This window comes from Phymastichus coffea, unplaced genomic scaffold (genome assembly GCF_024137745.1).
Source record: "Phymastichus coffea isolate CEN01 unplaced genomic scaffold, Cenicafe_Pcof_1.1 PCOF00111, whole genome shotgun sequence".
NCBI classification, from domain to species: domain Eukaryota; kingdom Metazoa; phylum Arthropoda; class Insecta; order Hymenoptera; family Eulophidae; genus Phymastichus; species Phymastichus coffea.
The window spans coordinates 596,122-609,005 of record NW_026706922.1 but is presented as its reverse complement, the minus strand read 5'-3'; the positions used below and the strand labels follow the sequence as shown (position 1 = coordinate 609,005).

General features: G+C 44.5%; 1 protein-coding gene across 1 annotated transcript; it reads right to left on the bottom strand.

Moving 5' to 3' along the window:
- Nucleotides 1-1,405: 1,405 nt before the first annotated feature.
- On the bottom strand, nt 1,406-9,981 carry LOC131670544 (uncharacterized). Its single transcript, XM_058946220.1, has 10 exons — nt 9,523-9,981; nt 7,158-7,617; nt 6,880-7,085; nt 5,224-5,452; nt 4,643-5,097; nt 3,600-3,834; nt 3,351-3,526; nt 3,064-3,286; nt 2,729-2,976; nt 1,406-2,652 (listed from the first exon to the last, which is right to left on the bottom strand). Exons 1-10 carry the CDS (start codon nt 9,964-9,966, stop codon nt 2,500-2,502), a joined length of 2,829 nt encoding a protein of 942 aa, XP_058802203.1. The 5' UTR covers nt 9,967-9,981; the 3' UTR covers nt 1,406-2,499.
- Between the last annotated feature and the right edge of the window lie 2,903 nt (nt 9,982-12,884).

Below are 12,884 nucleotides of genomic sequence, written 5' to 3'. Positions count from 1 at the left end.
TTCACCTAGCACATGCACACATACACATTCATTCTCTCTCTCTCGCATTCGTCTAATTCTCTTATCTTTTTTTGTACCGTATAATCTCTTTCTCTCATTATCATCTTGTTCGCGCTATGTACACATACCCACGATACACTCCCTCGCACGCTTTCTCTAGGGCCGCTCCCTATTTTTTTTCTCTCTTCTTTTCGTCTTTTTTCTGCACAGGCTTTGCTGCGGTGCTATTAAAATATAACGGCTACAAGTCATTTTGTTCAATGACGCGGGCGCGCGAATGTCGGGAAACATATAGAAACGCTTGAGTGTAGAAACGTTAATCCAACTACTACAAAATTTTATCTCTTGTCTCGCCCATAATCTTCAACGATTTCTATCCCCTTTCGTTTCGACTCTCGTCTAATATAATCGCCATCGTTCGCGGGAATGTTTCTATATGTTTGCTTTGTCTGCAATTTCATCATATACTTGTGTATAACGTGTGTAAATCGTCTACGCCACCGCAACTTTATTTAATCGACGCGTAACGCGCGTTCATTTTTCTTTTTTGGCGTTCAACAAGTTTTACAATGATTCTCTTTTTTTTTCTTGTTCGCTCTTTGCTTCTGTTTTAGATCATGTACATAAATGTGTATACATCATCGAATGTCGATTATTACATACATATTTCTTTTATATAAATCACATCACTCGCTATTTTGCTGTTAAGTCATTAGAATCAATGTTACAGCGATACCATAATAAAAACGAACAGGAAACGAACAACAACGAAAGAAAATAGACAATGAAAAAACGTTTAATTAAGTGTGACACACAACTGGCACTTGTGCTCGCTCTGTGTGTAATGTGTGTGTTTGTATGCTTACTTTAGCATATACACACACGAGTTTTTTTTATTCTTCTTATCTCATTACCGTATTACACACACATATACGTATGTATGTATGTATGTATGTATTTTTTTCACTTAAGTAATAAAATATTAGTCATTGGCCAGAGTTTGTGTTAACTAATGCTGCGTCTATCAAATCTCAGTATGAACAAGTCTTTGATGCAAATTGAGATGCTTATTATTAATAAAAATTCAAGCCGATAACACTTATCTCGGCTCACTATAATTGCAATAAGTTTTTCACATTAATTAACACAAACGAGGTACTGCGGATTATTTTTTCCAAATGTAAGAACGTGTTTTCTCTTTTTTTTTCTTCGACTCTGTTCCACTCTTACTTCATTTATTGTACATATATATGCTAAAAAACAGTAAGAGATCTCTAACAAAGAATTAATTATTATTTCAATTAATACACTCGTTAGCTTGCGTCCATCAATATATATATATATATATATATATATATATATATATATATATATATATATATATAATCTTTTTTATTATATTCGGTAATAACGTGTATATATTATATGCTAAACTAAATTTGGATTTTTCTGTTGCTGCATTCCTAAACCAAAATGCACGTGTCTATATAAGAGTGTCTTGTTTTCTTTCTTTCCATGTATTTTACAAATCTCCTGTGAGTTTCATTAATCATATTATTTACAAACTAAAAATCATCGCGTCCTCATCGAGTTTTCACGCTCCGTAATTGATTCATTAAGGTGTATCGTGCGTCAGCATTTTATTATGTACATGTGCCATATTCGTACATAAGAAATATATTCATTTTTTTTGCATTTTTTTTCTATTTCGACAAAGAAAAAGAAAGCTTTGTTAGATAATAACCTCTTTCCTCCGAATAATAGCTTCTAATCTTCACATAGCAAAAATGCAAGCCTTCTTTCGTTACATATTAGTATACATATTTTTTCATGCTTTTTTTTTCAAATATTATAATTGTTATCTACGTGGAATAAAAAATTTTTTCAGTATATACACACAAAATAAACGATAATTTATCGCATTACCTATTCGTTTTCACATTACCATTTTTTTTCAACTGTTTGTGACTTTTTTTCCTAGATATACTGACGATCGATACTGATTAAGTTTAATTAAAACGCCTTCGACTACCAGTTACGCTATGTATCAATCACTAATACAGACGACAAAAAAAAGAAATATACGACTCCGCTTGCCCAATGGAATTTTTCTTTCATTCTTGCTCGTAATAATGTGTAACAACCCTATATATATATAAGTTTACAAAAGAAGAAATTGATTTAAGCCATGCGTTTGAGTAGCATACGAATAAGCGTTCCGTAAGTATAGTGAAAAATAAGGATAAAAGAAAAATTCTAGCGGGTTTGAATTATCGCGATTACAATTTGTGCTTGTCAGGCGAGAGTTCGCATAGAAATAAGAAATGATATATTTCTCTATCTACTACTTATCTCTCTTGTTTTATGGAAACAAAAATTTTTTTTTCTTTTAGCCGTATCACAGTGTAGCTCGGACGACGTCTCAAATTATTTTTTTCTGTTCTTTTTCTTTTTTTTTTTTGCTTCGCAAAAGCGACTACAGATGCGCTCTCATAGAAATTACAATACCGACTCGATCTGTTTGATCTCTTTCTCGGGCTGCTCCTGCAGGGGTGATGGCGCCGTTTCTACGATTTCAGGGATATCGTCTTCGTTCTCTTCCTCGATGTCTTCGTCTATCGGCGTCAGTGTATCTAATATCACAGGCTGAGTCTACAACAAACACCCATAAGAAATTTTAACTTATGACCGAATGCACGGATCAATCGATCAGAAAACACTATTTTACCTGCGGCTGAGTGCAGCGCTTCAATGTAGGAGCCACGAAGCTCGTAATGGTACTAAGTAAAAAGCAAAACGTAGCCATGTAGAAGGTGGAGTCGTAATTATTAGTAAGGTCGTAAAGGTTGCCGGCAAGAGGAGGCCCGGCAATAGCCGCAATACCACGGAACAGAATCAACAAACCAAAAGCATTAGTAAGCTTCTCAAGACCCAACAGGTCTACTAGGATTATCGACGTGAGGGAGATATAGCCAGCTGTGAACAACACAGTCACGAAAACATCATTAATACACAATAAATCTTGTCGTTCGACACTCTACACAGTAAAGTGGAAACACTTACAAATAGCGAAGCCAAAGAGAGTCGACATGATCATGTAATGTATCATCGAGGTGCAAAATGGCGCGATAGCTACAGATATCGTAGCGACTATCAAACAGATATTGTTTAGCAAAAGCGAGTCCACTCGTGGAAAGTCGGCAATGTAACCGCAGCCAACTCGACCGATGGTGTTCGTAATACCGATCACGGATATGAGTAGCGAGGCGGTAGTTCTCTCGATGCTCTGAAAGATTAAATATTTTTTTGTTTCTTATTTTTTTCCAATTTGGTTTCCGTCGTTTGCTAACCTTGGCGTGAGCTGCGTCGACTAAGTAGAAGAAGGGTATGTACAGTCCGGCCATACCGAAAACATTGCTAATGCAAATCAGTAGGAACACGGGATTCTTCAGTAGAGACATATCCATCATCGTGCCTAGTGCTTCCTTAAACGATTCCGGCAATTCTAGACATGGGCATAGGGGTGCTAGAAACATTCAAACAATTTCTCATAAATCTTTTGAAAACATCATGATCGACCGAAAGATGTGACTACTAACGCTGTGGAGCTTTCTCGATGTCACCATCTTTGGCGTCGACTCCTCTTACGGACTTGGGAAGCGAGATAACGCTCTGACGGTAGTTGGCTAAGGATTTTTGACTCTGGTATTCGGGCAAGTTGAGCACACTGCCGCTGTAAAAGATGTCCTTACGCGACAATGGCCTCACCATCATTGGCTTCTCGGGCTTTGGCAATCGCTGGGTACTCGTTGTAAATGTAATGCTCTCGCCGTCCTGGAAAACATTGTGTATGAATTATTTTGAAACGTGATGAATGATATCTCGAATGCAGTCTCATTTATTTCTCGGTAATTGTATTTCTTTTATAAAAATCATTTTCTTTCATTAATTCTTTTTTTCAGGATACACTCGAAAAATCAAGCTTCTATTCTTTTCACGAGTAGGAGAAAGGGGAGAAAGAATTTAATCCTCGTGAAGAGAGATTTGGAAAGCAAAATCGATAGATACCGCGCATTGAATTGCACAGGGAGTTCACTAGCATACCGCTACATTTCGTGACAACCTTCATTGTTATTAGATCGGAAATAGCCTTTTTTTTTCGAGATGTAACGTTACCATAAAACATAATTGACGAGTAACGAGAGTAATCATTTCGCACACATAGCCGGATACCAAGAATCGACGTCATTATTCGAATGTTCCCGTCGAAAAGGGCACGCACAGCGCGTTTTTCGTCGAGCAGAAAAAAAAAAATTGAACGTTGAAACTTGATCTTATCCGTGTTAAATCACTGCTGAGATTAAAATTCAATTATACAGGCACGTTACTCACACTTGATACTAATCGCGCTATCTTAGCATTGAACTAAATTCTATAAGTAGCATTGCGCTCCATGAAATTCATCGTTTAATCCATAGCTCTACATCGGTTACCTATCGGAGAGCCGCGATAAAAGGCGATAATGCTAATCCAACAGCGTGAAATCATATAATCCGTCTCTCGCTATTTTCCTCGCGAACGAGACGACATTTCCTGCGCGACTGGCATGAAAACGTGGAAGAAAAGATGGTCGTATACTAACGTCGAGTTCGGTGTTGTTGTTGCGCGAACCGAGCATGCTGCTATTGGACAATCGGAGATGCATGCTCTTCCTGATGTCGCCGTTGGAGTTCAGTGTCGTCCTCGACTGATTCTTGATGGCGCTCAAGCTGGGCTTATACCTCTCGCCGGTGCTGGTCTTGCGGATGCGGTCGAAGAACGGCACGGAGCCGTTCTTGGGCAAGCCTTGCACATGAGTGGTGAACGCAGGCTGACTCGCATTCCTCGGAATCACCGGCTTGTTGAACTCGCTCTCCGGGGCTTTGGCGTCGGGGCTGTCCTCAATCTGCCGCCGACTGCGCGACTTGACCGACGACGACTTGAGGTCCTGCGCGCTGCCGCTGTTGCTCGTGGCACCACTCGACGAGTGCTCCTGCACCTTCACCTCCGAAATCGTTGGCAGCGTCGGCACCGTCGGCACTGGTGTCAAAGGTGTGCCTTATTGGTTTTTTGGAGGATGATGATTTGTTTTCGAATTTCAACGGCGACGACGGCGACGACGACCGCTGGAGTCGCCCGGCACACGCACAGCAAGTGAGAAACAAGCGGAAAGCGTGCACTTACCAGGCACTAATTGGTCTAAATTGAAGCTGGAATGAACACCCGGGTCGACGTTGATCGGCATCTTCATACGCCTTTCCATCGAGCCGTCCGGCAATTGTACCATGAAGTACGAACCGCCGATGCTGCCGCGCTCCATCTGGAAACGCTTCTCCTCGGCCATCCGCTGCAGCAACGGCTTCACCGACGATGCTTTTGGATACTCCAGTGGCCTCATCATTGCGCCAAATATCTGCGTGTGGAGTTTTACTTTTCATTTTTTCCCTTTTATATTTTTTTTAGAAGCTGTCAGTTCCAAAAGAGATTCGACATTTCGTTACTCCATTTTTTCTTCGCGAGCACATTGTATCCAAGGTCGCGATCGTAAGCTTTTTTTGAAACGTCAATTTTGAAGAACACCGAATTTTCGCGTCAATTTACGTGATAAGGACGTGTATCGGAGATCAAATACGAGTGTCACGTCTACATACAAAGTTCGATAAAGATTGGATAAACAAACGCGAGAAACAATTTACAATAGCAGTACCAAATGGTATTTTTTTTCTTTCGAACAATCGACAAAAGGAGCGTAGTACGAGCGCGAATATAAATATATTTATATATTTTTTTCCGACGCACTTGAATTACACTGTTGTCAGCGTAATCAGCGCATTTTTTAATCATTGGATCTTCTTTTCTGCAAGATAAAGTCTCGCGCGCGCTGGATTACTCGTCCACGTGTAGCGCTGAATTAACGAAAATCCGATTTAATAAAAAAAAAAAAGAAAATTATTGCAGAAAGCGCTTATCATAGAGACAGGAACAAAATAATGTCGGACGATTCTCGAAAATATTCATCTGCCATTTCGAGCGAGAAATTTCTTGCGAAAAAAAGGATAAAAATAAAGAGAGCTTATCGTCTCTCCAAAGCGATAAAGAGGCAAAAAAAACAAAAACACGCGTACACGCCTCATCGACTGCCGAGGCATTGCGAATCTCGTGTGTTAATCGCTCTTATTAATAATGCGAACGCGCGGAGTTCGTCGATCCCCTATTAATAAAGCGTTGAAATGATTGTCTTGGCATCGAGAGCTGCCAACACCGCGTACTCTTGACTCGGTTTTTTTCGCAGTGGCCTTTTCGCGTGTTGTCACCGTTCGAAGCAAGGTAAACAAACAAATAAAGTGCACGGTTTCGTTTTTTTTTTCCTTCGCTTCATAGCATAGAGGCTCGCTCGCTGTCGCGTGTCCTCGGAACTATTCATCGCGGAGCTCTCCAGCTCGCGCGCGGCTCGTGCGTACGCGCGCGCGCGCGCGCGTGTGTGTGTAGATGCGTGCGTTTGATGTTTAAAAGAAACACGACACTAAACGGCGGAAAATGACGATTCTATTTGTGAAAATTGAAACGCGCGCGAGCCTGCCTCTCCGTCGTAACGCGAGCAGAATGCTTCTGCCGACGTTATCTCATCGATAGAAAGATTACTTAAAAAAGAGAGCGAAACGAGGTGTCGTTCGAGTGTCGCCGCGTTACGCAATATGCATCGCCGTTGTCTCGAAAATCGATTCCGAACTTTTCCAATAGCGTTCGCGCGTTCTCGCAGTGCACAGATAGAGAGGGAGAGGGGGAGAGACAGAAAGACAGTGACTGGTTAGAAAGGAAAACAGTTCGACGGATACTTACGGCGCAGTTGAAGATGAGGCCGGCGAGTATGAGGGTCGCGCCCTTCCACGCGTAGGTTTCCAGTAGAACGCCAGCCAGGGGTGCGAAGATGAAAGTTCCAACTCCGGAGCCGCATACCGCGATGCCCGTTGCCAATGACCTCTTGGTTTCGAAGTAGTAACCGACGCACACGACCGCAGGCAGGTAGACCAGTCCGAAGCCAATACCTGAGCAGAGCGCGAGAAAAGCTCCGTTAAGTAGAGCCAATGGCGCGAATCCAAGCAGAGCAGGCAACTCACCACCGAGGACACCGTAAGAGATCATGAGCATGGTTACTGACGACGAGAAGGTGGACAGTACGAAGGCCACGGTGCCGATGCCTGCGCCGGCCATGCAGACCACCCTGCAACCGTACTTGTTGGTGAGCGCCGAGACGACAGGGCCGGCCATTAGGTAGACCCCCGACAGCAAGCTGCCTGCCCAGGCGACTTTGCTACGACTCTCCTGGAAGTAGTTGGCAAACTCGCCGAGGAAGATGCCGAAGGTGTAGGCGATGCCGTCGACGATCAAGTTGCACATAAACGAGGCGAACACCACCACCCAGCCGTAGCCGCCATCGGGCGGTGGCGGTATGTCGTGGTATTCGCACAGCGAGGCCGCGTCGCCGGCATCGTCGGGCGAGGTCGGGTCGTTGTCGCCACCCGTGCCGTCCGGCCCCGTCAGCCGCGACTGCTCCTCCACCGAGTACTCGCTCTCCGTCTGGAAGACACACGCGTACGCCAATTATACGGCCGAACGGCCCTGAGAATTGTTGTTGTGTCGAGAGAGCGAGAGCAGCGCGCCGCGATCAGCTGAGCGCACGCCAGGGACTGCTCGCTTTTTCTCTTGCCTGCTTTCCTCTCTGCGCGGACTTTTTCGCGTGCAGGACTTTTAGACGAGTCACGAGATTAATGCGGGGTAAAAAGCGACAAAGGACATGTACCGTGCTGATTTTCCTCACACGACGACTGCCGTACTTGTTGAGTGAGGCTCGCGACATTGTGCAGCAGCAGTAGCAGCAGCAGCAGCGGTCTTCTCTGTTTTTTTCTCTTTCTTTCAGTAGCACAGTAGCAGCTCTAATTTTTCTGTTCGCGCACGCAAAAGCAGGCTCACGACGCTGACTTTTTCACCCAGACTGTCATCATTATCATCACCATCGGCACGACCATCTTTGCCACACACGACAGCAAAAACACGCACGCACAGCACTTATTATATTCTCTCTCGACAGTGTGCTCGCGGTCGCGCGCGCAAGAGAGAAACTTTGAGAAAGATTTCTATAAATATCGCCTGCTATACTGCTCTCCTCGCATTTTACGCCTCTGTTATTCGTATACGTGGATTGCAGTGTGCTCGCGAACGTGTCAGCGAAACGTAGACACAACAGCAGTCTTGATGACTTTTGATATTGAAAGGTACGTATGGAGATGCGCGAAAGAGAAAGAAGCTAACCTACAAGAGAAAGAAAACACAACAAAAACGAGCTAAGCACGACGCCGTAGCCATACTGCTAGGGAGCGAACTGACTGGTTGCCGATCGGTCGAGCATACTCTACGGGATCCCCCACCACTCACAGCGCGCGCGCTCTCTCTCTCTCCCTCTCTCTCTCTCTCTCGCTCACTCTTTTACTTCGAAACTCGGAGCGCTGTTCATTGTGTGTTGCGTGCTGCGCTAGCTGCTGCTTCGCGGCGACGATGCATTTTAGGGTGCGGGTATTTTTCTCCCCGCGCAAAAAGTAAAGAGCGCACGACGATTGCACAGCGAAATAAAAATCTCTCGCTCTGTCTCACTTTCGTACACACTGAGATGATTCACAGGATTGAAGAGAGAGAGAAAGAAGAAGGAAATTTCGTCGATCGCTATCGCGCGCAGAATGCCGTGCGCGAATTTTGCGCTGCGTTGAAGTCTGACACACGCAGTTTCGACGAGGCTTATTTTTTTTTATCTCCGCAGATTATTTTGCAGGCGTTTGGGACTTGTGGATTTGCAAGGCACTCGTGGTGTGTTCTAGTCGCACACACCTCGTGATTTCGTAAGCGCGTGAAAGATTCCAATCGATCGATCGCGCACGTATGTGTACGATATCCGCCGATGTGAGGCGAGGAGAAAACGAGGGTTACCTTGTATTTGGACGGCATGGCGTACTGCTGGGCGCCTCAGCGAGGCTAGAGAAAAGGACTAGATGCTCGTTCGCGGGAGGAAACGCGCTGCGAAGGCGGCCCACACTTCGCTGCTGGGTGCTCGCGAGCGCACTATTAAAACGCACTGCGAGAGAGAGAGTGAGAGAGAGAGCACAGCTAGTGAGCAGCAGCAGCGGGACGTACACACTTATCAGCGGACGCGGCCAGTTTACAATCCCCACTTCTCGCATACAATAAATGATTGATAGAATCTGCACGCGCACGCACACGCACGCAGACACTGACACTCGAAGATTCGAGGAGCAAATAGGTGTACGCGAGAGAGAGAGAGAGAGAGAGAGAGAGAGAGAGAGAGAGAGAGAGAGAGAGAGCTTGCGGAAGAGTGGCGAAGTAACGAAAAGCTCCGGAGCGCGGTTATGGCAGAGAAGCCATGGTCGGCGCGTGCAGTGGGCGCGAGTGCAATCGATGGCGGCGCATACTCACGGTGTTGCTGGGCAGCTTGATCTGTAGGCCGGACTCGTCCTCCTGTTCACCGAACTGGCTCTGTCGGCTACTCGCAGGACCCATGGCCGCTGGCCAGCAGCATCTACCCGCCAGGCGCGACGGGCCGCAGAGATTAGGCGAGCTTGCGAGTCCGAGGGGGCAGCTGTCGCGCGCTAAGCAGACACTGCGCGTCAGCCCAGGCCGCCAACGTGCAGCAGCAGCACCACCACCGTGGTGCTCGTCGTCGTGCTCGTCTGCTCCATACCGCCGAGCGGCCGCACTCTCCGTGCTCGCGACGCGCGACTGTCCGTCGCCGCCGCCGCCGCCGCCGCTGCTGCTGCTGCTGCTGCTGCTGCTACCGCCACCACCGCCGTGGGATAGACCTTCTCCGGCTGGACAAGCAGGGGCATGCGCGGACGCCACCACCGCCACCACCCCGACCATCGATCGCTCTCATTCATGGCGACGCTCTGACTCGCGGCCCTGACACCGGATTCGCTTCTCCGTCGACGTGCCACGGGAAGGATGCCGTTGCTCGCGTCCGCCACCGATTGCACCGCGCGACGCGCCGCGATGCGCTGCTTCCCCTCGGCCGACGGTATGTCGCGTGTGTGCGTCTGTGCCTTCGCGTATGTGCGAGCACGCGTACGTATGCACAATTGGCGAATTACACGTTAAATCAATAGTCGTTATCGTTGCACGCGGCTTTCCAATTCGCGCCCGAGACAGATTGTTCGAACGAGTTGCGCTTTAGCACGCGAGTCCTTGCCCCCACCCCTCCCTCCGTTCCGCCCTCGCAGCTGATGTCTTTTTTCATTTCAAGGTGTTATTAAGCGACGGACGCACGCGCGCGCACTTATAAATATAAACGATATAGAGGTTGCGCGTTGCTATTAGTCGTCGCTCGTTAAATGCCATTAATTTTCGTTAATTTCTTTTCTGTTTCGTGCTCCGCGCCGATCGGCCGAGCATAAAGAGGGCTCTTGTTTCGGCGGCGCGAGCGAAACAATCATTATGACGATAACGACAATTGGAAAGCGAAAAAGCAATTATAGCTGCGCGCGCCTCTATTTTTTTCAAGTTCAAACGCGAAATCTGATTTACACATCTGCGGCTGGTTAGTCCGTTAATGTTTTCTCTTGACACGTGTCGAACATGATGGATGGCGCGTCGCGCGAAGGCTAAAATTACATCGCGGCCGAAAGTAATCGAGACGACTGATCGTGGCTGATGATGCGCCGCGATCGTATTTTTTGTTTTATTTTTAAAGAGAAAATTGCTATTGACGAAAATGGTGTATCTAGAACGGGCGCGCGATAACCACTCCAAATAGCTTTATTGATAAGTATCGCCGAGAGCGAAAATTTATTGTCGATTTTTTTGACAAGCAGAGCCGAACGACGGCCGAAAGCCGGGCACAATAACGCCGCGCGTTTTTAAGATTCCAATTTTTAAGGAGATTAGATAAAAGACAATAGATGCTCGATATACGGACAGCCGCTCGAATCTGAGAAATTCCTCGAGCAGTACACACAGCACAGACGTCTATCTGCCGAGTTTACGACATTATAATAGTTTTCTTTTAATCGATTAGCAACAATGCTGATGCGCGTAACATCAGTGGTCGCTATTACACAGCGCATCGATCAGCTCGATCTGTTTACTTGCCCATGAATCACGGGATCGATCAATTAACTGCAGCGTCCGCAGTTGCGCTCGTAAAAATTCTTTGCCGCGTATACGAGGCGCGCGCGCTCTCCAATCGAGCGCAATAATAAACGACTACGACGTCACGAGCGACAAAACGACTCCCCGCGAACACAGAGTTTAGCGAAGGATCGAGCTTTTTATTATTTCTGAACTGCTATTTTTAGGCGTATTTCGCGCGACTTGCCGAAATTTCATTGTGAACAGTTTGCGTGAACAAAGGAAACGACGCCAATCATTTGAGTTTCCATTTACATATTTGTCGGTTCTGGTCGTTTCTGGTCTTTGTACGTGAATGTGTTGCATCATATTGTTAGAATCTATCAAGTCTAATCTTTGAACAGTCAATTTTTTTTTTGAACTCTTTGAATATAAATTCGCAAAGAAACTAGAGTGTACGATACAATTATCAATGATTTTCGTGCAGAATCGTCAATTTGATATGTAGCTATGTATAATAGTTCATTAGCTAACCAATGCGGGAAAGTATATTCTTATCCCGTGTGAGGTTTACACCAGAGAAAAGCTCAAACGAAAAGCTCACGCTCGGTACAATATTTTTCAACAAAACGCGTGGAAAGCGCTAATTTGAGCGTACGTGTTTCGCCGAGTGTTCGTAAAAGTCGTACTTGTTCGCACGGCATGTTGAAAAAATTATTAGAATATTTTAAGCAACCAAACATTAACTACGACTTTGGATTCCTCTTGAAAATTCAGACGTGACACACTTGCTTGCTAATTTTCAGGAAGTATCACTTATTATACTAGACATTTTTACTTAACATTCAATTTAATAATCTTCAAAATATTAAACACTTTTTTAAATCACGTTTTTATTATATTTGTCGATTAAAAGCAATTAGAGACGTTTTAATTTTTAAAGATTCTTTCGTTAAAATGTTATCTCTTTTCCTACCATCCATTCATTCGATCAAAATAAAATCAAGCAGACTTTCTTGTTTCAATGGCTCTGTCTTATTGCTTAAAAGCAATTCATACCTAATCCAAAATTAAATGGGCCTTTTACCCGTTATACTTTCATCGTATGTAGAACTTAAGTTTTGGGAGCTTCATAGAGACCTACACACTTGCACATACATATATTCAGATATTTCTTAGAAATGATATATTATCATTTTTAAGTAAAAGATAAAGCGTTCAATAAGAAAAAGCAAAAGAAATAAACTTTCAAAGACAATTTATAACTTTATAGCTTTGCTTCAGTTTTCATGCATATTATTTTCCTTTTTTGACGTTTCAAAGCGCATTTGTTGATTTGACAGATATAGAAGTCATTTAAACTTCCGCCAAACGACAGCAAAAAGATAATTTATTAATCTTCCCGCTTCTTTTTGAAAAGAAAGCTTTAATAAAAACAAGTCGAATTGATAGGGTGTAGATTGAACTTAAAAAAAGTGGTACAGCCTCATGACGATCGATGCACCTATATAAAAATACTTTGATAAATTCGTCTCCCACATCATTACAGAATGGGGGAGAGGAGGCGGCGTTTATCTGTATGCCTCTTGATTGAATTATATCGGTCTCTTGCATACCTCTACAGAGTTTCAAATGATTTCATTTATTCGTAACAACAATAACAATATAAAAGACAATTAGAATGTAGTTAAATCTTGATCGCGTTATTCTCAATA

Excerpts from the sequence above, each read along its gene's own strand:
- LOC131670544 (XM_058946220.1), bottom strand. The coding sequence starts at position 9,966 with ATGGTCGGGGTGGTGGCGGTGGTGGCGTCCGCGCATGCCCCTGCTTGT. Across the intron at positions 5,098-5,223 it reads TTTAGACCAATTAGTGCCTG|GCACACCTTTGACACCAGTG; the intron begins GTAAGTGCACGC and ends AAAACCAATAAG. Across the intron at positions 3,835-4,642 it reads ACAACAACACCGAACTCGAC|GACGGCGAGAGCATTACATT; the intron begins GTTAGTATACGA and ends AATGTTTTCCAG.